Source organism: Vidua chalybeata, chromosome 4 (assembly GCF_026979565.1).
Source record: "Vidua chalybeata isolate OUT-0048 chromosome 4, bVidCha1 merged haplotype, whole genome shotgun sequence".
NCBI classification, from domain to species: Eukaryota; Metazoa; Chordata; class Aves; order Passeriformes; family Viduidae; genus Vidua; species Vidua chalybeata.
In genome coordinates this window covers 2,232,458-2,256,500 of record NC_071533.1, presented here as the reverse complement: position 1 = coordinate 2,256,500, position 24,043 = coordinate 2,232,458, and the positions used below count along the sequence as shown (strand labels likewise).

General features: G+C 47.5%; 1 protein-coding gene across 4 annotated transcripts in view; it reads right to left on the bottom strand.

Moving 5' to 3' along the window:
• The window catches only part of SLC4A4 (solute carrier family 4 member 4), a 116,244-nt gene that overhangs the window by 30,530 nt on the left and 61,671 nt on the right, over positions 1 to 24,043 (bottom strand). For 2 of the 4 annotated variants that reach the window (XM_053939857.1, XM_053939856.1), the window contains exons 4-9: positions 22,131 to 22,266; positions 18,336 to 18,496; positions 15,702 to 15,881; positions 11,173 to 11,268; positions 8,872 to 8,948; positions 3,268 to 3,425 (exon numbers count right to left, since the gene is read on the bottom strand). In XM_053939857.1, the coding sequence (XP_053795832.1) occupies positions 3,268 to 3,425; positions 8,872 to 8,948; positions 11,173 to 11,268; positions 15,702 to 15,881; positions 18,336 to 18,496; positions 22,131 to 22,266 (808 nt within the window). The remainder of the gene's footprint in view (positions 1 to 3,267; positions 3,426 to 8,871; positions 8,949 to 11,172; positions 11,269 to 15,701; positions 15,882 to 18,335; positions 18,497 to 22,130; positions 22,267 to 24,043) is intronic. The other 2 variants (XM_053939853.1, XM_053939855.1) reach the window with 2 other exon arrangements.

Sequence of the window (24,043 nt, the reverse complement as noted above, 5' to 3'; positions counted from 1 at the left end):
ACATTCACACTCAGTTTATTGGCTAGTAGATGGTATTTTGAATGTCTATCAAACTTCTGTATTTATAGTTAGTTTATATTTTTTTTCCTACTGATTTTCATGAGACAGATCTTATTGTTTATATAGGTGCTAGTTGTTTTTCACCTAAGAATAAGTTCTTGTGTTAACAAAACTTTCACACCTAAGGTTGTTTTTGCATGGGAACTTGCAAATTACTTAGCTGCACTTAGAAGAAATGACAGGCTAGCCATAAATTTAACAGAGCAGGCCTGATTTTATGAGTCCTTTCTTTTATAAATCTTCTACCTGTCTACAACAAGTGGCCTGAACTAAAGTATATGTGCATAGATTTATAATCATTTAGTTATGAACATTTCCAGCTACAAAAGCCCTCACTCCATGCTGTGCCGTACTCCTCCTCTTCCTCTGCCGAAGGCCACTCGAGAATTCCTCCCTGCTGCACACAACACGTGCTGAGTTATCCAATGCTCATTTCTGATACTTAACATTGCTAATAATGCTCCAAGACAGGGAATGTGAGGTTCCACCAAGCTCAAAGTCTCTCAGAAGTAGTAACAAAATCCAACGTTTCTCTCAATGCATTCCTAGAACAGCTAGAACAGCAACTCCATAAGGGTTGAAGGCACCTGAACAAAGGAATCTCAGCCAAGTCCTGGAGGAAAAGTCCTTTACAGTGAAAAGCCTCTTTTGGGAGGCCAGGGAGGACCAGACCCCTGGATCTGCCCCCCATTTCCCATGGTGAGGTAACCATGGGCAAGTTACCTCACTTCATGTGAGACCTGCAGACACTGGCCTTTCCCAGCTCTGCACACCAGACTGTGCAAGTCTGTGCAGCTTATCTCCAAAAAACATCTTCTCCTGGTTTATTCCTCATCTTTCTCTCCATCTTCATTGCATTTAACAGCAGCCTTGAGCACATGATTGTGCATTGCTCTGATGAAAACACAAAGCCATTCCCAAGCCATGTTGCCAGATCAGGGCTTCCCCAAATGAGGAGTCCCAAGTACTGTGGGATTAAATTTGACACAAGAAAACCAAAGGCCTTAAAGGTTTTTTTTTTCAATCTGACCAGTAAAAAGAAAACACAGGAAAGGCTGGGATATCTCTGTTCCAACTGCATATCCCTGATTTTTCTATTACTAGCCCCTGTGCTCTGGAGCAGGGTAGGAGAGCTGGCAGTGATCAGCCTGGAGAAGAGAAGGCTCCAGGGAGACCTCAGAGCCCCTTCCAGTGCCTAAAAGGGCTACAAGAGAGCTGGAAAGGGACTTGGGACAAGGACTTGGAGTGACAGGACAAGGGGCAATGGTTTCCCACTGACACAGGGCACGGTTACACTGGATATTAGGATGAAATTCCTCCCTGTGAGGGTGGTGAGGCCCTGGCACAGGGTGCCCAGAGAAGCCGTGGCTGCCCCATCCCTAGAAGTGTCCAAGGCCAGGTTGGACAGGGCCTGGAGCAACCCGGGATAGTGGAAGGTGTCCCTGCCCGTGGCAGGGGGCTGGAATGGGATGGACTTTGAGTTCCCTTCCCTTCCAACCCAAACCATTCCCTGCTTCTCTATCTGCAGTTGCTTAAGAGCAGGAAAAGTTCACCTAACAGGGCACCCCAGACAGAGGGGCTGGACTAGCCCTGAGCCAAAACCTGCCTGTTTAACCCCCATCCTGCCCTACATAAAACCAACGAGAGAAGCACACAGGTCACACTGGCAGTACTGAGAGACCTGGCCCACATCAGTCCTGCAGCCCACAGCACCCCAATATCGGTTCCTGCGGCATTGGAAACCCTGGGAGGCTGCGCGGTGCCCAGCTGGGACCGTGTGGCACCCACAGTTTTACCAGGGCATCAACAATTGAACCAAATAAAAGGAGAGGCCCCACAGGACAGAAGGCTGGGCATGCCAGAAGCTCCAGCATCCTGCAGTCTGCGGGCTTTAAGTGCAGGCTCACGGAACGCCGCCGGCACCGGAGATGTTCCATCACAGCTCCTCCTGGCCCTGAGGGGATTTCCTTGATTGAATTTCATAGGATGCAGCTATGGCAAATGGCTCTTCATCACTCATGAAAGCCACCTAATGAGCCTTCCTGCTTTGATTAGGGCCAGTATTTGCTTTGGAGAACAGCAAATGGATAATACTATTTCCTGGGAAAAGCGCTGGCATGGAAGGACATACTGCCTTGATTATTGCTACTGAGTAATGAGGCTGTCCAGCAATCCTGGATCTAACTTCCTGGCTCCCACCACCACAGCAAACAATACCTCATCTTACAACTGCTGAAAAGAACCTGGAGATATGTTTAAAAAATAGTCAGTGGGATTAGAGTTGGAAGCTGCAACACTGAAGCACACAGAGGCCAGGAAGGCTGAGGAATGCATAACCTGCTACAGAATGAAGCCCCATCTGGGTCCCCACACTCCTACCTGAATAGCCAGCATGTGCAAACAGCTGTGGATGTGGCTGTAAAAAACCACTTGATGAAACTCCAAGAAACACAAACTGCTACTACCACTAAAGAGCAAAGCTAGAGGTGCAGCAAAAGCTGCTCTTTTCCCTTTCTTTGGTACACAGGAAGAGGCAAGGATTCCAACAGCCATCTAACTTCCACTCCATACAAGGGCTGTGATACTGCTATGAATTCACATAGGGCAGCTTAGACAGGCAGGCATACTCAAGCAGTGACTTCAAATATTTAAGAACACAAGATATATTGCTATCTGTGAGACTAAGATTAATTTGCAACATGAGTCATAATAAATAAAATATTTCTCTGACATTTTTCCTTGAGCCATTATGCATTACAAAGCAACAAGCCCCAGTAGAATTGTACATCCAAGTTCACCTGACTTTTTTTTTGTCCCAGGAGGGCCAGAATTGAGTTTTCCATTTGATCTGAGCTGAAGAGGAATAATACATACAGCAAAAATGCGCAGAGGGAATCTGGGATCGGTACAGAAGGGGCAGGAAAAAAGCCCCAGGACTTAAATTCAACACTGACAGTGCCCTTTACTGCTGAGTTGTTAAGTCAGTGTGTTTGTGTAATGGTTTACTTATAACCAAACTCAGCACCTGAATATGATGAAGCAGCGTCAGTGAGTCCCGTTACTTTGCACCACCAATCCTGACGGTTCTGCATGTCACGGCATGGAAGGCAGTGGAGAACATCTTCTGGCCTGTGTTTTTTTTTTACTTTACCAGGTGGAAGTGCAGGTTCCCTGTGCGGTGCCCTGCCTGGGGCTGGGTTTCCTTACCGTGTGGGAACAGGGACCTCGGTGAGAGCTCCCAGCATGACCGCCTGCTGCAGCCGCACGAAGGCAATGAAGGGGCTCTCCAGGAAATCCACCTCCCCGACCAGCACGTTGGAGGCCTCAGCGTCACGAGGCAATTTCTTCATGAATTTATTCTTCAGCTGCAGCAGTGGAAGAGGAAGGAAAAGAAAATTAAGTTGCTCTGGGCATGTTCTTCTCACCTCTGTGCAGCAACTGTGCACGCTCATGGACCCTGCAGTGTGCACCCTTGGTCTGGATCCAGCCATGGAGAAATGTCATCACCAGGGAATGGGAAAACACCGCAGCAGCAGCCACTGGGTTCTAAAACTCAGCCTCTGCGAGACGCCTTTGTTTGAACTTCAGCAGCGGCAGAATTAATTTGAAATTGAAGGCTTTTGAAAACCCTGCCCTCAGCTGGTTCCCAATCTGCCCCCTCTCCCTGGGTGATCTCTGGAGATGCTCTGTGTGTGCCTGGCAAAGGGTGAATGGAGAGGGAGGATGTACTGCCAGGAGCACCAGCGAGAGGGGGGCACTGAACTGGGCTATGAATCCCTAATGAGCTGCATGAGGTGACTCAAGGAAGGAGAAAAATTGAAAAAGTCTCGAGAAAATACATGAATTGACTGAACAGGAAGAAAACTGCTGGAACTAACCCACCCCTGCATGTTTCAATCAAGATTACCACCAGAAGAAACAGTAAATAAGCATCAAGGAGCACTGTGGAGGAAGTCTGGAAAAGCCCTACCAGTTCTTCCACAGACAATGTTTGGGAGCATGGTGGTGGTAAAAAAAATAATGGGAAGATGGCAAATCGACAACAAACACTTTATTTACCTCACCAGGCTGGCTGTGTGGCTGAACAAAGATCATTTGGCAACACCTGGGCTGGTTTGGACACCTGGCCCAAACCCAGCTGATTCTCTGAGCCAGGACTCACCTGCAGGGTTTCCTGTGGCCACCCTGCTCCTGAGGCTGAAGGCTCCAGCCCCTTCCCCCTGCCCAGCACAGCAAACCACTGTCACTAATTTTGAAGAACTGCCATTATAGTGGTTTTTTTTTAATTTCCAAATGAGTTTTGCAGCACCACTCAGCACTTTCTTATACCATTTATCAGACAGGTAATGAGTACAGTCAGCATTTAAAATCCATTCTGAACCATTCCCCAAAGAAGCTTTGGAAAGATCTGACTCCTCAGCAGCATCCAGGAACAAGGGAGGGACAAGGGAACTTCACTTTCCCCTGCCAAATTGAACATCATTCCACCCCAACCACTAATGTTATGTTAAAAGCCACAGGTCTCCAGCACTGTACTTGCAAAAAGGCACAGCAACCTCAGAATCCCAATTTCCTTAAATGTACTGTAGCACTCGGATCATCAACACCACTCTGGATCGACTGGAAATGAAAGCAGCTCCTAAGTACACACTCCAAAGCAGCACTTATGGAAAGTTAATTCCCCTGGAACTTGAACCTCTGTCTCTCTGGTTTTTTTGTATCTGCTCACACATAGGTTTAAGATCACCTGATCACCTTCTCACAGCTTATCCCTTGAACACCTGCCTGCAGCAGTACCTTCCAGGTTCCAGGCTGCTCCATCACCCAAGGATGCCTTAGAGGGCCACTGTGGATATGGGGAGAAACCAGGCAGGCAAAACTGCCCTCTGCATCAAGAAAAACAGCAAAAGTGAAGGAAATTCTGGTTGACTAAACTTTCTAGAAGCTTTTCCTTTCCTCCAGAAGGGTGGCATTGATTGTATTGGAAGAGTCATTTTCATTGGTGCTCCGTGGAGTGAAAGTACATCACCCAGGCTGACAGACCTCAAAATTGGGAATGTCTGCTTGCAAGTGTGGAGATGAGAAGATGTTCCAACAGGAAAAGCAGCAATCACTCCCACAATCAATCACAGGACTGCATTCCCAAGAATGGGATCCAGCCAGCGCCTTCCCATCCATGGTTCCCCAGGAAAGGCAGGAGGGCCTTCTCTAAACAAGGCCAATTTCTTTTTTTACTTAAGTGCTGGCTTTGGCACAGATCCCCTGTTGACATGGAAACACTGGGTTGAATACACAGTGTCTACACCACAACAAATAAGAAGGGTTTTGTGCCTCCCTCTGACTGACCGTATTCATTCAGAGCCAGGCTCGTCCCACATCCAAGCCCTCTGGAAACACAGATAACACCAGGTCAGGAAACTCCCCTTATACCAACATACATTCCCTTTCTTTATGCTGTTGCATCAGCTCAGGAATAGCAGGTCCCTGGGAAAACAGATTTCCTTTCATGTCCCCTTTATTTTACATGTTGAGCAGTGAAGGAGGTGGTTCAGCCACTCAGAACTGCCAAGGACATTCTAACAGAGCACAGCCAAAGGATTTCTTGCAGGAGGAGAGACTGGAGTGGGAACAGCAGTAGGAACTTCCCCAGCTTCCTACGGTCTGCTGGCACTATAGCACCAAAGGGGCTGAGAAAGCATCTACCTGACTCTTTTCAGTCACTTTCCTTCAAAAATAAGCTGGGGAAAAGAGTTTAAAATGCTTTTTAGATATTAAGATGTGGCTGCCCCATCCCTGGAAGTGTCCAAGGCCAGGCTGGACAGGGGTTGGAGCAGCCTGGTCTAGTGGAAGGTGGCCCTGCCTGTGGCAGGGGGTGGAACAGGATGATATTTAAGATCCCAATCCATTCTGAGATTCTGGTGCTGGGGAAAAAATTGATCCAACAACTTGATGTTCAGGAGCTGGAGGAATTCTTCAGCTGTGAGAGGCCCTGGTTTTATGGACATAGCTCCAGCATACTGGTGTATCTGGCAACAGAGAGCTGGGAGCCCAGGAGAGGGCAGGAAGTCTAGATAGTCATTTATTAACTGCTGTACAGAACAGAAGAATAAACTGTCCCAAAATGCCACTGCTTGTCCCTCCAGCTGCAAATGCCCAGGGCATTAACTGCAGCCAACACCTCCTAAAATACAACAGATGAAGGCAAATCCCTTCTCTGTGCTGCTACCTCAGGAGCAGTGCTCTGCCAAAGCAAACGTAATGAAAGGGAATACACCTCCTCTTCCCTAATTATCTTTATAAAATGCCAAGCAAACCCAAAGCACAGAACATGACAAACGAGCAAAGCCCAAATGCACGGGTCGTTACTGAAGCTGTTTCTCATCGGAGCGGTTTGGGTTGGAGCCCCGGTGGCTTCTGCAGGATCCTGAGCCAGCCTCCTTGCAATCCCAGTGGATCCAGCCACCATTCCCATGGCAGAGAGAGCTGGCTGATGCAAACTGCCTGATTCAGCAGTCATAAGTAACACTCCTGAGCCAGGCAGAGCTGTCTGGGTCCCTGGCAGTAGGGATGAATCCAGGAGGATTCTCTGACATGCATGTGAAACCTGAACCTTACAACATCCAGAGAAAAGGAGCAGGAATGCTGCAGATTAAAGGAGTATGCTGGCTATGAATTCCTTAGATTGTTAGCTGCACCATTCCAAATAGCACTAAAGGTTGCAGAACTGAATATTAAGGACGTAGCAAGACAGGAAAATCACTGAAGGTACAAAGAAGTTTGGTCAAAGCCTTTATTCCTCTGAAACACAGGCATGCAATCCTCTACCTGTGTAACACCAGGGATTAATGAAGGATGCAGGAAGGCAGTCCTGCTCCACACAGCTGCTATAAACTGACCTCACCCCTCACAGTTCTTACACAAATAAATAAAAACTGGGATGTTCTGTGTCTCCAGCAGACTCCCCCCTGCCTGCATGGCCTTACTAACTGTCCAGCTTCCAGATGGGATGCCCAAATAACAACAGCCAGTCTCCCTGCTGCCAAGGCAAGTCAAGCTGCTCCCCTTGCAGCTCGTGTTGTGGGAACAGGATGGATTATTGCTGAGCCTCCTGTATAGCACACTGAGTCCTGCTCAAGGAAGCTGCCAGGCACCACCACAATGCCACAAACTCAATCAAGGCAGAACTTTGAGTCAATCAGCCATGAAAACTGAGCTCTAAGGTGATGTCTCAAGGTGCAGGAGGACAAGGCTCCCACTTTGTGCAAAGTTCATCAGCAGGACATGGGCTAATTAACTGAGAGGATTTTTGGAACTCTACACTTAGCAAGAAACAGTTCTCACTACCAAGAGCCAGTCATTATGTACACTGGAAGTTAAGAACTTTGGAGGCAGCTCCCATCTGCATCTATTAACAGATTTCCCTATTAGTGCTACCAAAACATCTATTTTTATACCCAATTCTCCACAAAAGTCCATTATCTGAATTTCCAGAGACAGGAGGGGCAGTGGAGACAGTCTGCACCGCTGAAAGCTGCAGCAACGCCCAGCCCCAGCTTTTGGCTAGTCTAGCTTTAAAACCCCAATTACAATGGGATTAAAAATATAACACAGCAGTTTGTCCAATGACAAAAAAAAGCTATTTAACAATCCTCCTTCTTCCCCAGGTGTGGCTGTGTGTACTAAGGGAAACAGGTACTTTGGCAACACAACCAATACAGGTGATATTACAACATACTACAACACTGCATGACAGAGGTCAGTGCAAAACACACCGTTCCCCTTCTCTTTCCATGGAAGTGTATTTCTTTAGGCAAATATCATTTTCTTTTAAAAATATTTAGATAGTCTGAACTCACTATTCTACCTCAATTATGTTGCTGTGTCCCTTTCAGGACACACTTAGAGAAGACTGGGACCAGCCACTGCTGAAGGACAGGAGTCATCCCCAACTGGCCAGCAGCACTGTGCTACCCAAACAATTTTCCAAAGTGACTCTCATTTGCATTCAGAATCACCATGGGACTAAGGAATGCTGGAAGATGCAGACAAAAAAAAAGAGATTCTCCGAAAGAAACAGCCGAGCTTTGAGAATAACCCACTTTTTGAACCCAGACAAAGGTTTTTTGAAACTTGCACAGAGAACTCATTCAGCCACCAGTTTTTCTAAGAGTTGGAATAAACTTACTGTTACCCCTCACAACCGGCAGCCTTCAGAAAGGACGGAAACACACACAAAGCCAGCCCGTATGCCATACCACAAACATTACCCTAGTCTAAGAAAGAGGTCAAGTCCATGGAGATTTGTCACTGGAGGCCAATTTTAACTCGATGACTGACTGCATTTTGGAGCTGCTCTCCCACGTTACCTGTCAGCACAGCCACCTTCCTGCTGGGGTGTACAGGGGGAGGCAGCACCTTTGTTCCACCAGCTGCTGCAGCAGGGACACATTTCCCTGAGTGCTCCTGCTCTACCCCATAGTTCCTGTGAACATTCAGCCCAGGGTGCTCCTCTGCAGACCCTTGTGACCCCTCAGCAGGAAGAGGATCCAAAATCCATCACACCTGGGGTATTTTCCCTCCTTTCTCACAGGAATCAGCAAGATGCCATCTATGTGGTGTCACTTGCTTCAGACCTTGTAAGAGATGAACTTGCCATTTCCAAAGGTTGGTACTTAAAGAGCGGAGGAACCAGTCACAGGACTCAAAAATACTCCTCTTTGTTTTCAGGGCTAAGGTACAGAGGAGCCCTTTCCCCAGCATGCAGCTCCTCTCCAAACACATCCCCGAGAGAAAGCTGGGCCTGGAGCTTACCTGGTCCTTCTCAGGCTTGTCCGAGATGTCATTGAGGCTGGTGGAAGTCAGGTTTCGGTGAGCCATGGCTGGGCTGCCTGGAAGAACAATGTCAACACCAGTTAAAGCACCTGCTTGGATCCAGTCAGAACACAGAGGCTCAGGCTACAGCAACACCTTTCCCTGAGAGGCTGATGTGGGGAATTCCAGACCCTGACAAGCTGCTTTCTGTCACTCCGTGTGGCACGGGGGGATTTAAGAAGCTAACGCTTCGTCACGTCTGACCCAGAGCAGTCCAGTGACTCCCAGGACAGCAAAAGAGTCCAAGGACTCTCCATAATTCCTGCCTGTGGGAGAAAAGCAACGCAGCACCACACTGCTGGCCAGCTCGCCCAGGACCCACCGCAAACTCATCCCTCCACAGAGTTGGGAGCTTCCAGAATGCAAAGCCCTGGCATCTGCCCTCCTCAGCATCCCAGGCACTGCACACAGCACAGGCAGAGAGGGAGCGTGGCAGCTCCTGCTCCTTTGAGACAGCCCCTAATGAATGCCTCCCTCGCTGCAAGTAAGCTCATTAACTAAGCTCAAGAACCTTAAGCATCTCACTGATTAAAACAATGTATGTGCCACACTGACAGGCCAGGAGTCACCAACTCCTGGCACCAGATTCTCCAGAGAGGTGAAGAAACTCTCCAGAGACACAGCAGAATAATTAAATTTAAAACAACCCAAAACACAAACAAACAGCAAACCAATAGCAAACAAAGACTTCTGGGACAGATACAGGATCGGAAATCACATTGGTCAGTATGAACTGTTAGAGATTATCCTGAAATGTTCCCATCCCTTCTCACCACGTTTGCAGGAACCTGAAACACAGCACCAGGAGCTTTTATGCCAGAGTTTCTGACCATTAACTTCATTGGAGAGAGAGGAAATACTAAGGAAAGAAAAGTGGCAAGGAGGCATCTCCCAACTGAGGCTGTGTTTTGAGACAAAATTTATTTGATATTCTTATAAGGAATATCCAAGTTCTCAGTGTTCATCAGCTCCCAGCACAAATAAGCTCAATAATAAATCAGCATCAGGAGCAAATAACCAAAGGAGTGGGAATAAAAAACTCTGGACTCCCCAGAGCTGGGTTTTCTTTACAATATATGTGGGGATAGATTCAAAGTAGCTGTACCTGCCGTGTGTTCCTGCCACTTCCAGTAACACCAGCACAGCCAAAGCCAAGCACAATTAGACAAATCATGTACTAGGGGATCCCCAGCTTCAACTCTTCCTGCTGTTATTTAAGACCCCACTTAGCTGCTATATTTTCCAGATTACATCACTTGTTTTCTTTGTTTATTAGATTCCAAGCTGACTGTTCCCTGGCATATAATGACCCTTCTCCCAAGAGGAGGAGGCTTTGTGCCTTTCTCTCCCCTTGCCAGCAGCTTCCTTCTCCTGGGGGGTCAACATAGCCACACAAACTCAGAGCAGCTCCAAAAAAGCATGTGGAGTACAAAGTTTCAGCCACTGAGACCCCTGTGGAGGACTTCTGGCACACGACACTCACCCTTATGGTGCTTGCTAACAAAGGATAATTTCCTGACCCAGGCCCAATTCCCATTCCTGTCTCTCTGGCAAAGGTGGCCTGACCCTGTCCATGCCGTGCTCAGCCAAGGACTCGTGAGGGAAGTATGTCAGGCAGTCCAAACCCCTCCATGCTATTGCCTCGTCCTATGAATCAGCTCCATAGTAATCTAGCAAGGGGAATACCCTGGAATTCAGACTTCAGTCGCTTGTCATGGTCACCAAAGAATACCTCTGTGCCACCAGTGCCATAAGCTGTGCCTTCCTGGGAGGAGTGGTGTGCTCCTCTGGGATCAGCAAGGCTCCCTGACACAAGAAATTAGACAGGAGCAGTGCCAGAAACCTGTCCACCTCACCCCAGAGAGATCAAGCTGGCAGACTATTTCTGAGGATAATTTATATGAAAATTAAAATATTTAAGCCCCTTTAACAGCCAAAGGCTACCTCAAGAGACAAAAAAAAAGTGCCAGCAGCCATCTTAGATGACCCTTGGAAGGGGAGTATGGCCTGACCTACCTGCTTCATCCCAGATAAAGGAAAGAAGGAAAACAGAATGAAACAGAGCAATGGAAGGGACCGTGGGGATAATACAGACAGCCAGAGCAGCACCACTCCCCACAGAACGCATCCACGCTCTCCCCACTGTTAGTGCAGCGGCAAGCGTTAGAGCCCGGCTGGTGGAATCCCCCCTTCCTCGTGCTCTGCTGGCCCAGCCCGCCCGCAGCGCTGCCCGGCACTTACTGAGCCATCCCACGCTGGGGCTGCGCTGCACTCCCAGTTCATCGTCCAACGTGCGCGTGGCCAGGCAGGGCACGGAGCTCTCGAGCGGGCTGCGTGCTTGTGCCAGGCAAGCAGGAGACAGGAGCAGCAGCAAAGAGCAGGAAGAGAGCAAAGGGGAAAAGTTAAAAGAAAAGAAAATAAAATTATGCCAGAAAGAAAGGCTCAAGCGGTGGTACAGGGAAGTCAGGCAGGAAAGAAGGTTTGAGCTGCACAGTGCAATCACCAAAGCCCACTCATTTAGATCCTGACATCTCCTCCGCAGCTCCACCTCACAGCGTTCACTTGGCAGGGCTGGACACAGCTGTCCATCCCTGGTGTCTGAAATTCAGGCATCTTTGAAGCAAATCTCAAGGAAGTGAGTGAGCAGCTGCAGTGCTGGTGGCACTGAGCAGTTCCAGGCTGCAGCACCATCAGTAACAACAGGTTTTTGAAAATAAAGATCAGGTTATGTCCCAGGAGCCAACTTTGAGCATCCTGACCCCATCTGTACTCACTCAGGCACACCAATCCAGACTTGGAAATGCTCACCTTAGTCTGCAATGCTTCCAATGATGCCAATACATACATGGATAGGGGTTTTCCAAGCATTCCTTGGACACCACCTCATTTCTGGTATTGTTCAGCTGATGTCACTGGTCAGCTATAAAGGTACTGAGGTCACAGTTCATGTGAAAAGCACTGAACTGATTAATGCTGAACCAGAGGAGCCACGGCTGCCCCATCCCTGGAAGTGTCCAAGCAACAGGGCTTGGAGTGACCTCAGCTAGTGGAAGGTGTCCCTTCCAGTGACAAGGGGCTGGAACAAGATGGTCTTTCAGCTCCCTTCCAACCCAGACTCTTCTAGGATTCTAAAGTAGAGTAAAATCTTTCTCCCCCTGCAGCCAGGTACCCTCCTGTCTGTGCCTCAGCTGGCACCTTGCCAACAGCCCGCTATTCCCACTCAACTGTTTCCAAACCATGCTGCCAGCACAGTGTGAACAAACAGTGCTCAGGAGGTGTTTAGGCAGCACCCACGCGGTGATGGGACTGTGCCATTATTTATGGTGGTTAAACACACACACTTAAAACACATCACAGTTTTCTACAGGCTCTGCCAGCTTGGGTTTAGCAGCATTTGATCGTTTCTCACTTGCCAAAGGCTCCCACAGGTGTTAAATTATACAAAACGCTGGCAGGCACAAAGCTCTGAAAGAAAAATCTCAAAATGGAGAGCAAATATCATCACAGAAGGCTGGTAAATATCGGTCAGTCCTCAGGCACCTGCAGAAGGGATGGGGACCACGGATCCCATGTTATAGCATGGCAAACCCCAAGGTGTGCCAGCTGGAGAGCTGCTAGCCCAGGTGTTACGTACTGCTCCAGGGGTGCAGGACAAGGGCTGTGCCAGGAAGGGATACAAAGAACTCTTCAAAAGCCACTCAACAGAACCAGACACACACAAAAACCTGGCAAAAACCCCTGCAGGAGTCCCATCAATATGTAACATGGAAATATCCTTGCTGAACACTTCATACAGCTCAACCTTCTACCAATGGAAGCAAGGACAAGGGCTGTGTTTTCACAAGATAACGTGGACGGATTGCTTAGTCCAGCTTTGTATGCCCAGAATATTGGCAATCATCTTTTTCCTACTGAACAGACAGCAAAGGAGTGTTGTTTATCCTCCTCCATCCATGGCACACAAGGAACTACCCTCTTTTGCCCAATTCCCTTCCCAGAGCAAAGGGATTCCTGACAAAACATCCTGCCACAGCATGACCCACATCAACCTCTACGATGCAGCGACAAAGAGCAGGTGTCAGAGCACACCTTGGCCGTGTCTCTGCCCATCTGATCACTACCTTACCTTCAAACAGAGCAGTGACATGAAAGATGGGGCTGAGGATGACTTGCCCAGGGACCACAGAGACACCCCCATCCCTAGGGAGGGTTGGGAAAGGATAGAGATGCTCCAGGAACAGTTATAGCAGGGAGATGGGCAGAGATATCTCTCTTTCTTAGGTTCCTGAATTTCTAAAGGCATCTGAGATAACTGCATGGGGCTCATTCATCTCAGAAGTCGAAAATAAGAACATTTTGGAGGCCCTAAGACTTCAGTTATTTAAGAGCTCTGAACCAAGTGCAATAGAGGCACCTCAGGATTTTTTTGAGCCATGGCCCATGGTATATTTCCAAATTTCAGATCTAGCAAACAGGTCCCACCCCTGGAAGTGTTCAAGGGCAGGTTGGCTGGCTTGCAGAGGGTGCCCCTGCTGAGCCAGTCAAGCAGGGGGCAGCTACACCAGCCTATAAAGCTGTTCTGCAGAGGGCAGGCGGATGCTCAGACCTATTGGATGGAAGTTTCACTGACACTGAAATGAAAACAAACACCTACCTGGAAAGAAACTCTAGGGAAATTTAGGAGTGCCTGGGGCTGGTGGCACAGTCATTAGGGTGATTAGCTATGCTAAGAGACAGCTGCACTCCTGCTGGCCTCATAAAATTTTTATCGGTCTAAAAGACACTCAAGACACCCATTGAATTCAAGGTATAACCTGCTCAATACATTCTGTAGTTACTTTTTCATTAAAGTGTAAATAATAAATAACAGTAATGACTATTCATGAGGTATTTCCCCGTGTGTCAGTCTCACCCTCCTAAAGTTCAATGCACTTGTACTGTCATGGAACAGAGTGTGTTATACATCCTCAGAGCACATCAATATCCTAGGTGGGAGAACAGAGACAGAACAACATAAAAGGAGTGGCTGATGGCCAGACCAGGAAAGAATTCCTGGAGAATCAGTCCAACTGAACCAGGACCTGCACAGCCCATTCAAACAAGAACAAGAAATTAAACTGAAATCAATTAAAATCCAAGTAAAGAAGGCCTTTAGCCATGAAAAATGAGCAAGGGCTGAGTGAGAATTTGAGGAATGCCCTTTTTCAGCATTACTCTTCCTGGGATAAGCTCTGCCTACGTGCAGGAAAAGGGGTTTGCAGCCGAGAACTGAGGGCATCCCCTACAAGAGGCGACTGAAACACCTGAGCAGCAGGAGCTGGAGACGTGTCTGTCTGGTGTTCAGCCTCCCACACACCGTGGCCACAGGCCAGGGTTCTGCTCCCCACAGCAAACCCAGCCACCAAAGGTCCAGAAAGGGTCGGAGCCACGGAGGTGGTAACAGAAAGCAGATGCCTTCCATCCGAACCGTGGGGAGCACACCGTGGGAAGGCATCCAGAAGGCCAGGCTGGCTGGGGCTTGTGGCAATGTGGTCCAGCAGAAGGAGTCCCTGCCCATAGCTCCTCCAGCTACAGGACTCATCTGGCCATGCTGAGCCCCTTCCCTAAAGCTGTCGTTTCCTCCCAGTGCTCTCCCTAGAGTCCAGTCCTTCTCCTCTCCATTGGCCTCCTGCAGGGATATTCACCGAGAACTCTCCCTTGGTTCACATTACTGCACCTTGCCTTACTCGCTCACTCACCACCTTATCAAGGCACTTGGACATGACAAGAGACATCACCCAGAGCGAGGAACAGTCTCCACACACACACACGCACTCCTGCTGCAAAATCAAAGGATGATCCAAGGTAGGAAATATTAATGAAGTGTGAGAATAGGTTAGGGAGGAATGTTAGGGTGAGTTTTAGAAGCCAAACACAGCAAGCTAAGAGGCCTTTGGTGCAGCAAGAAGAAAATAGTTTCTTCCACTGCTTTTATTTCTGGGTATTTTAAAATGGCAACTTTTAGCCCCATTTCCAGACTGCCACAGGAGACAGTCAAGAGAACTCCAAGGCACGACAAGAGGCATAAAACTCCTCTTTTTTTTATTACCATGAGCAAGAAGACCCCAAATCTCCACCCAGGGGCAAGCACTGAGTCAGCGCCCAGGCCTCTGTAGCTGTCTGCATACATACACACACCCACACATTATTTAGGGACACCACTACCAACATGGCACTACCTATTACACCTTTTTTAGAGAGAAGAGGACACATATCCACAACACACACCACAAAACTATTTTAGGATGAATAAAGCAAGATGGAAATCAGCTTTACCCCACTGGACAATGATTGTATGGCAATAAAATGCAAGCTATGTGCTACTGCCAGGTCATTTTTGATTCACAGTGCCACCGACACTGTCTGTTACAGACACGGAATGTGCACAGAAGCTTTGTCTCTGCCCAAATGTTTCAGGTGATCAGCCTTTTAAGGTTCAGGCCCCACCAAAGTTTTTGGTGAATCTCCTATCGTTGCTCCTAAACCATCTCCTAGACGCCAGCTGCAAGAGCACCCCCCTGCTTTCCTCTGGAGTCCCTGTCAGTCCAGTGAAGGTGTGGTTAGAGCGCCGTGCCAGGGCCGAAGCAGCCTGCAGAGCCCCTGCTGATGTGCCATCAGCACGGCCTCGCTACTCCACGGGGTTAGGAAGCAGTGTCAGGGCCACGCAGTTAGTTCTGGGCGGGCAGGTTGCTGTGACAGAGAAGGCTATAGCCAGGTAGCCTCTGCATTACCATTATCGGGGTTGGAAAACATCCTACTTGCACTGGAGACGGTCTTTCCAATGTCAGCCAGCGAGCGCAGGTTGGATTTCTTGGTCTGGTGCCGGTGCTTCCTGAGCAGTGTGTAGGTGACCTTGTCCTTCAGTTCGGATTTCAACAGCCCCGTCTCGATCTGATTGTCAACGATCATCTCTGTGGCCAGCAAAGGAAAGGGGAGGGAGGAAGGGGAGAGCAAAATTAACCACAGAGCTCAAAACCGCTTCCAGGGAGAGTAGAGAGAGAGAGGCTGGAGACATTTCCACCCTGCCTTTTTGAAGGCTTTCTTACCATCTCAAAGCCAGCTTTTATTTGTATGAAAATCTCTTTTAGGCATTCCTCTCGAAACAGAACATAAGCATTTCCATCCAGCATGAGCCACTAACACACACCCATTGCACTGAGATTCCCTTCTGCTATTTCCTATATGTCACAGAGCCTATTTCAAAGACCAGGGTAAGACGGTTCTTAGCTCAGAAATGGAATCTCCTCTGAGCCTGGACTTTCAGGAAGATACTATTACTCTATTGTAAGTTCCATGATGCTCCAAAAAGCACTCAGAAAATCTTCCATACGGTTCAACAAGGCCTGAGTTCACCTTGCAGGCCCCCAGTAAAACCTAATCTAAAGATAGGAGGAAGTCCTGGAGATGAGCCACTAATTAAATCATGCACTTGCAGGACTGAAGTGACAGCAACTACAAGCGGCAGAACTTGCTCCAGTTACTACAAGATGTATTATATGGCTTTACTTTTCATGGAGTCACCAGGAGAAAAGGCCCCCAGCATCCTCAATGCCTGCTCACTTCCCATCAATTCCCTCCTCTCTCCTCCCTTATCCCAGAGGAAAAAAGCAAAAAGGTGGCCAGACTTATGAAGAATGTCCCCTGTGCAGTAAGTCTCGCATGAAGTTGTTCCCTTAGTGACTCGAGTTCACGCGCTGTCCCCTGAGGGCAAGTGGCAGCTCATATTTGTCTGCTGGTAACTTTTATTTGTGCTAATAATAAAAGTTATGGCAAGGGGGAGGCAGGACACGCATCACATTTGCTAACTCAGTGAGTCAGAAAGTCATCCTCTATGTGCTGCCCAAGAATTAATGCCTCTTCAAATCCCTAAGGAAGCACCTAGTTCTTCCTCTCAAATTAAGACAGGGTGGGTATATGCACGTAGGTACCCTTACACAACACGCTTGGCAAAAGGCTGACCTTTGTTAAATGTTATTTTAATACAAGCTTTTCTTGCTCATGGTTTTGGTTAGTGATTTTTGGAGTATTTCCTTCAGAACCTTTGTTCAAGTTTATCCTTCTCTATCTGGTACTTCCCTTCCCTGTTGCTGCTAAAACACGAACAACAGAGAGAGTTTTTCTTTGGAGTTTTCCTTTCCTGTGTGTCACTACCAGACACAAGTTAAGTGATCATGATTAAATCATCCTGGAAATCCAGTGCTGGCTATCCCTACCTGTCTGATTAAGGCTCTGGACCAGCAAAAACACCCCGCTCAGGACAGTGTCACAGCAACAGCAGCCACCAATGTGTAATTTAATCTCCTAGGAATTAGATTTAAATTGGGGGTTGATAAGGAGATTGAAGGTGACATCTCGAAGGGACTTCAAAAGAAAATTTAATGTTTGAGGGTTTAAGGCTTCAGACCATGAACATCAGCTTCTGAAGCAGGTTCTCCTTCAGCAGAAAACTTGAGAGGTTCTTGGGGGATTTATTTTGTTAAAAGATTGCAAAGCTGTGCATTTGAATACCCAGACACAAAAGCAAAGGAAGATAGATGTCACCATAATCACTTGCAAAACTAAGTTCAAAACTCTGTATTTAACACCAGAAGCAGCTGTAATTCCTAGTCTTACAATCCAGTGTATGGGAGAATTCTGTGCCAGGATAATTTTGACCTTACTTCCTGAGATGATCATTCAAAGCACTGAGTTTTGGCAGAGGAAGTACTTAATTTTGCTCTTTTAGATCTCTTCATGTAAGGGCTCTTAAACTCAGCATTTTGGTTAAATGTCCCTCCACTGGATGGCTCACTTGGAAAATTTATTTTCTCTTAAGTTCTCACACACCATGGGCAACATGATCTGGCTCTCAGCATGTCACCAAGTGTCACCCTGGTCCACAGCTGATTTGACTGTACAAAACCTGCCCTCCCACTCTGCAGAGCAGAGCACCAGCTGGTGCTGGGGGTGCTCTCCCCTCTCCTTTGCTGGGGGCTCCTAAACACAGCCCCATGTGCCCTCAGTGGGCAGCTGAACACCTCACCCAAGAGCAGGTCCTGGCCCGAGTTGTTCTGCATGAATGGTACCTGATGGGTCTCTGCCCAGAGATGTGGCCTTTTCACATGTCACCTTTTCCACAGTGAACATAAATTAAATGGATGTCTTTTACTCTTCTTCCTGAACTGAGAAGGACCCTTTTCATCTATCTGTTATCTTTTTCCAGGTACTTTCTAGTTTTTCCTTCTTATTCCTTGTTCTTTTTTTTTTTTTTCTCTTTTATTGGAAAAGCAGTGCTTTTTCATTAAAACCACCCATAAAGCCATACCAGAGTTAATAAAAATTTGTGGGGAAGTGGTGAGAGAAAGAGCCAAGACAGGTGTACTCACCCACCACCTGTGGAAGGGAAGAGGCCTCCATATCCAGCATGATGGAGCCCTTCTCTATGCACGTCCTCAGCTCGAACAGGCTGTGCAGAGACAAGGTGGCCACGTGCGGTTTGCTCCATCGCTCCCCACCTTGTTCTACCTTCTCCTCAAACTTGATCCACCTGCAACAGGGCAGAGCAATGAGATGGGGTTAAGGCTGTTGCCTCCTTGCAGGGAAATAAACCAGCATTTCTGGAAATAAGGTGATTTGTCCTTCCCTATCTTGGCAGTTCTGGTTTAATGGTTGGACTCTATTGTCTTAGAGGGCTGTTCCAAACTAAATGATTCTGTGATTCAATTTCAGGCAATAAAATATGGAATCAGACACTGCCAAGATGGAGGCAGCATGGAATACTGCTGTCCCATGCCCACAGGCAGACAAAGAGGGGAAGAGAGGAGCACATCCCAGCCACCAAAGGAGAAGGCATATATTAAAAAGCTCATTCTTTCCCTCCAGCTGCTGTTTAATGATTTAACCAAGGTCTGAAAAACCCAGAAAACTTATCTCTGATGGAAGGTGAGAGCAAAGGGTAAATCCTGGTTGTGCAAAACACTCTTCACACCCCTAGAACCATATCCCAGCAGCAGGGAAGCAGGAGGCTCCATGTCCCTGCAGCCCACCCCCACTTCCCCCGGCAGCCTTGACCCTGCCCTTGGCCCCGCTGCGCCCAGCCCGGAGCACGCAGGGATGGGCAGCGGGGATGGAGCCCAGGGCTCCTGCGAGGGCTGGGGGATCTCAGCTGGCCCACACCTTCTCCCTCACCACAGCAGCCAGCAATGGCTTTGGTGCAAACTGGGGGTGCAGGAAAAGGTGGTTCAGAATGCCCTAATGGCAAAGCAGAAATGCTTTTTAATCCCCTCTTGAGACACCAATTTAATATATGTGGAAAATGAAAATTCCAGTGACTAATATAAAGAGATTATTAAGAAAAAAAAAAAACACACATAAGGTAAGGAAGCTCATAAATCTGTTCAAAAGACTATTATTAACAGCAAGGGAAATTATCTTTAATCCTGAAAAATGTATTACTTGAGGATTAATCAATTATGTTTCGCAATTGCAATAATCTCTTTCTGAGACTTTGTTTTTTTAAAGCTGCTTTTTAATTCAAGATAAAAGACTGATTTTCATCTCCAATTAATAAGGTCCTTTTAGTTCACAAAAATAAAGTGTTTCCTAGGACACCTGAGGGACCTGGTGGATGCAAATCTGTGCACTTGAGGGGCTTTGTGCGATGTGGGACCGAGTTACATTTACCCAGTTACATGAGGAAGGCTGCAAATTACCAGTGTTTGTCCTTCCAGGGAAAGTGATTACTCACAACTATCAATATTTGCTTTTTGTTTACTTTTCTCACTACAACCCACAATCCCAACACAATAAACCAAACATTAACTTGCAAACCTGGGTGAAAAAAACGCCTGCTCAATTCATGCAACCAGAGAGTGGTGTGGGTTGGGAGGGACCTCACAGCTCACCTAGATCCAAACTGCTGCCATGGGCAGGGGCACCCTCACTAAGCAGGCTGCACTACCATGGGAATGCCTGCATTCCAGAGGTGTTCATAGGACACTGAGTGGAGCAGAAAAAGAAGACCTGTAGCAGCTGGAGGGCCCCAGCCTGTCGTGAGGCTCAGTGAAGTGTCTTTGGGGACCAAGACATGTCCACCACAGTACAAGGACTGTTGCCTTATAAAGCAGAGAGATTGCAGGAAAGTGATGAGATTACAGAGAAAAGGAATGACAGTGCTGGACTGTGAGATGGTGGATATGGGATTTTTAAACTTCTGTTATGATCTTTTTTGTTATATAAGCTGTGCCAGGAATTGCATTTTTATCCTTCACCCTTTTACACCCGATAATATCAACACAGCTTTCACGGGGCTGTTGGGAGTGAGGTGAAGGAATGTGTAGATGTCAGAACAGAGCAGGAGGGAGATGAGGAAGGTAATTTGATTGTTTGTTCTCTCAAATATGAGTGCAGCCTTTAGCCCTGCACCAGCGTGCAGGTAGCGTTGCTCTCCCAGCTGGGAGCTGTGCAGTTCTACACTGGGGCCACGGGAAGCATCAACCTCACAAGGTCTCTTCTGTCCTCTCCTCCACCCACACAGCCCTGTACTTTTTCCTGTGTTCAGCACCAGCTCCTGCAACTTGCCAGTTGTGGGAAGAGAGCGTTCTGCAGCAGCAGATGTAAAACAACCCCAAAACAGCTGGCAGATCCTGTGCCCACTGAAGCACAGCGCCAACCAGCTCTGGATGCACTGGGAGATGCTCAGGAGCTCTCAGGAGGTTCTATGGTGCAAGATTAAGTAAGTTCAGGAATGTACTGAAAAATCCTGAACTATCAGACACTTTGTAAAATTATTATCCACAAAGGCAGGAGGTTGAGCCAGTTTAGAAATTTAACAGCACTTCAACAGGGTGCTTCGTTACATTCTGTGTCATTAATACAAAGAATCAGATTGGCAAAGTCCTCTGAAATCATCTAATCCAAACATTAATCCAGCAAAGCCAAGGTCACCACCAACCCATGTGCCTAAACATCACAATCTACACATTTGTTAAATCCCACAAGAGATGAGGACTCCACCACTACACTGCACAGACAACCCGATGGGTGAAGAAATTTTTCCTAATAACCAACTTAAACCTCCCCTGGCACAACTTGAGGCTGTTTCCTCTCGTCCTGTGGTCTGCTACTTGGGAGAAGAACCCTGCAGAGAACCCCACACACAGCTCAATGCAGCACTCCTACCAAAGACATGTAAAAACACCTAAATTACAATTCATGGTAAGAGGAAAGAAGAGCAATAAAGGGAGAAAAAGGATGAGCAACAAGTCAGAAGTTAGAGAGCAAAAGGTGAAAAGTCATTAAGTTCCCCAAGCGACTGAGAAGCAAAACTAAATTATGATAAGAGGTAAAGGGGTAGGTGGTGGAGCAGCTCATTAAATCACAGGTAAAGAAGATTAAGGTGACCAAACAGGGGCTAACTCTGAACACAGACAGTGCCCTTAAGAGCGGGAGGTGGGGAAAGAGCTTAGCCCAGCCACTGTAAAGGAAAAGAAAAACCCCCAGGCTCAGTGACGGCAACAGGGAATAGGTCAGTGGTGTTCAGATATAAACTACATGTAACTTGTAGCAGCCAGACCCCAAAAACATTTTATCATGGCTTTTTGACCAAACTAACAGCAGCATCAAAGAACCCAACCATGGAACTCAAAGCAAGCAACTCCATTCAGCATTTAACATGCACCTTGAATAATTTCTTCACAAGAAAACACCTGTTAGCTTTTTTTCCTATTTAAAATTAATTCTGTCAGTAACTCACTAGGACAGGGACAGCCTGTCCCTGTGAGGTGGGACCAGGCTCAAAAGCCACTTTGGGGCAATAGTACTGAAGTGGTTTTGACTCAGCCAAATTGGAATTGGCAACTTCTGCCAGTTCCGGCTGAGACACGTCTGCCTTTGCAAAGCACCACTGAGCCCTTACTTTTCTCTCCAGAGGCAAACTATTGCAATCAATCTGGCACTCTCTTCTTTTCCTAGTTTTTCTTTTGGCATATTTAAACAAACCCTAAAATTCTCTCATTTATCAAAAAAATAGTAATTTGAACTATACAGGCTCCTTTCTGTGGCTTCCCCATGCTGCGATCCTGCAGCACAGGTACTCCCCAATGGAATGCTAAAACAGGAATTTCCCATGGAAAGCATTGCTGGCTGCCCTTCCCTTTGAGGGTAAAGGAAAACCAACCCACCTTGCAGTCTCCTTCCACTCCATCTCCTGTCCATCGACAGCCAGAAGCTCGTCCAGCTCGGTGAAGAGCTGCGGGGGCGCGGGGCTGTCATCTTCCTCTCCGAGGATGAAGCGGATGCGCTCGGCGGCGGGGGAGACTGCAGAGGTGAAAATACTGCGGTTAACGGCCTGCGAGATGACCAGGGACGTGCGGCTCCTCTCCTTGCCCTGCTCCCCAAGGCCATTCAGCTGTTTCTCCAGGCTGCCTCTGCCATCTGACATCCTCGTCGCTGCGGACGCAGGGGCGTGAGCGAGGGTGCCTCTATCTCCCTCTCTCCCCTTCCTTGCCTCTCACTGAACTTCTTACAAGTTCAAGCTGGGAGTAAAGTTCAGGAAAACTTGTCTCTTCCTACAGACCTTAACTATGTTACAGCAATTTGCAGTCCTTGTGAAAAAAAAAGCACTATGGAGCTCAGAACCAATGTGCTCTGTGGCGCTGCCCGAGGACCTGCCGCTCTCTGAGCAGCCCGGATCCTTCACCCCCTTTTTTATATGACCTAAAACCAGTTCCAGCCAAACCAATTGGGGGCTTGCTGGCACAGCATCCCATTGCTGGCTTTCCCCTCCCTCCCTGCCAGCCAGGTTTGGGAGCCCATTGGCCTGCAAGGCAGGCTGGAACCTCCCCAGCCCACCACTGGAAAACACAGGAATACTTAACAGAAGGGTTGTCTCGTCTATACATGAAGAATGCAACCCAATGCATTTAGTCAGGCACCAATGCACTGAAAAAAAAACAACTGGTCCTGGTTGGAAAAGACTGCCTCTTTAGGCAAAAGAACTACATTCAACACACAGCACAAGCAAAGCCTGTTTGCATTATAAGCTTGAGAAAAAGGACAGAAACCCTTTCCTGGTTAAGGGTTCAAAATTCAAATCTGAGAACATCACTGTCCCCATCATCCCAAGGCCTGAGGGCATCTCCTAAATGTAAGTGGAGCCCACAACACCAGAGTCACCTTGCTGGAGGGTTCCTTAGGGTCTACAGCCTTTTTCTCAGCATATCACTTTAAAACAAAGGTGTGACCATGTGAAATTTTAAGACAGACATCCTTTCTGCTGGATGTTTATCAGCATTAGAGATACACAGCAGACTATGAACTTTGAACAGTTCTGCTAAAAACTCCTTTCTTTTCAAAAGATCAGCTGGCTGTCTCTTGCAAAATAATTAATTACATCAGGTGTCCAACCACATTGATTTTTCCAGGGTAAACAGACTCTCAATTTGCAATGGGAAAAAAGAAACCAGTAAAAAACATGCCCTTTACTCCTTTTTCTTTTCCTTAAATAAACTTTGATCGCTTTCTTCCTATATTACTCAGAGTGATGATGCTTCAGTGATATAGATTTCTTTTAGACTGAAAGTATATTTGTAATCATAAATGCCCTTGGAATCTCCTGGGAGCCAAGGACCTTGCCCTGCTGCTACAGCAGCTTCCCCATCACAAGGCATTCAGCTTCCTGCAGGCTTCAGGAGAGCTGGAGAGAGACTTGTGACAAGGGCCTGGAGTCACAGGACAAGGGGCAATGGCTTCCCACTGACACAGGACAGGGTTAGATCGGATATCAGGAAGAAGTCCTTCCCTGTGAGGGTGGCGAGGCCCTGGCACAGGTTGCCCAGAGAAGCTGTGCCTGCCCCATCCCTGGAAGTGTCCAAGGCCAGGTTGAATTTGGCTTGAGGCAACCTGGGATAGTGGAAGGTGTCCCTGCCCATGGCAGAGGGCTGGAGATGCCATACTATCCATCCATATCATGCATGTTCCATCGTCCTCTCCCTTTACCTGCACTAATGAATCTCAATATACTTTTTTATTCAAATAGAATTCGAATATCACATCTAGAAAAAACATAAAATACATGTCCATCTTACTGCTTCAA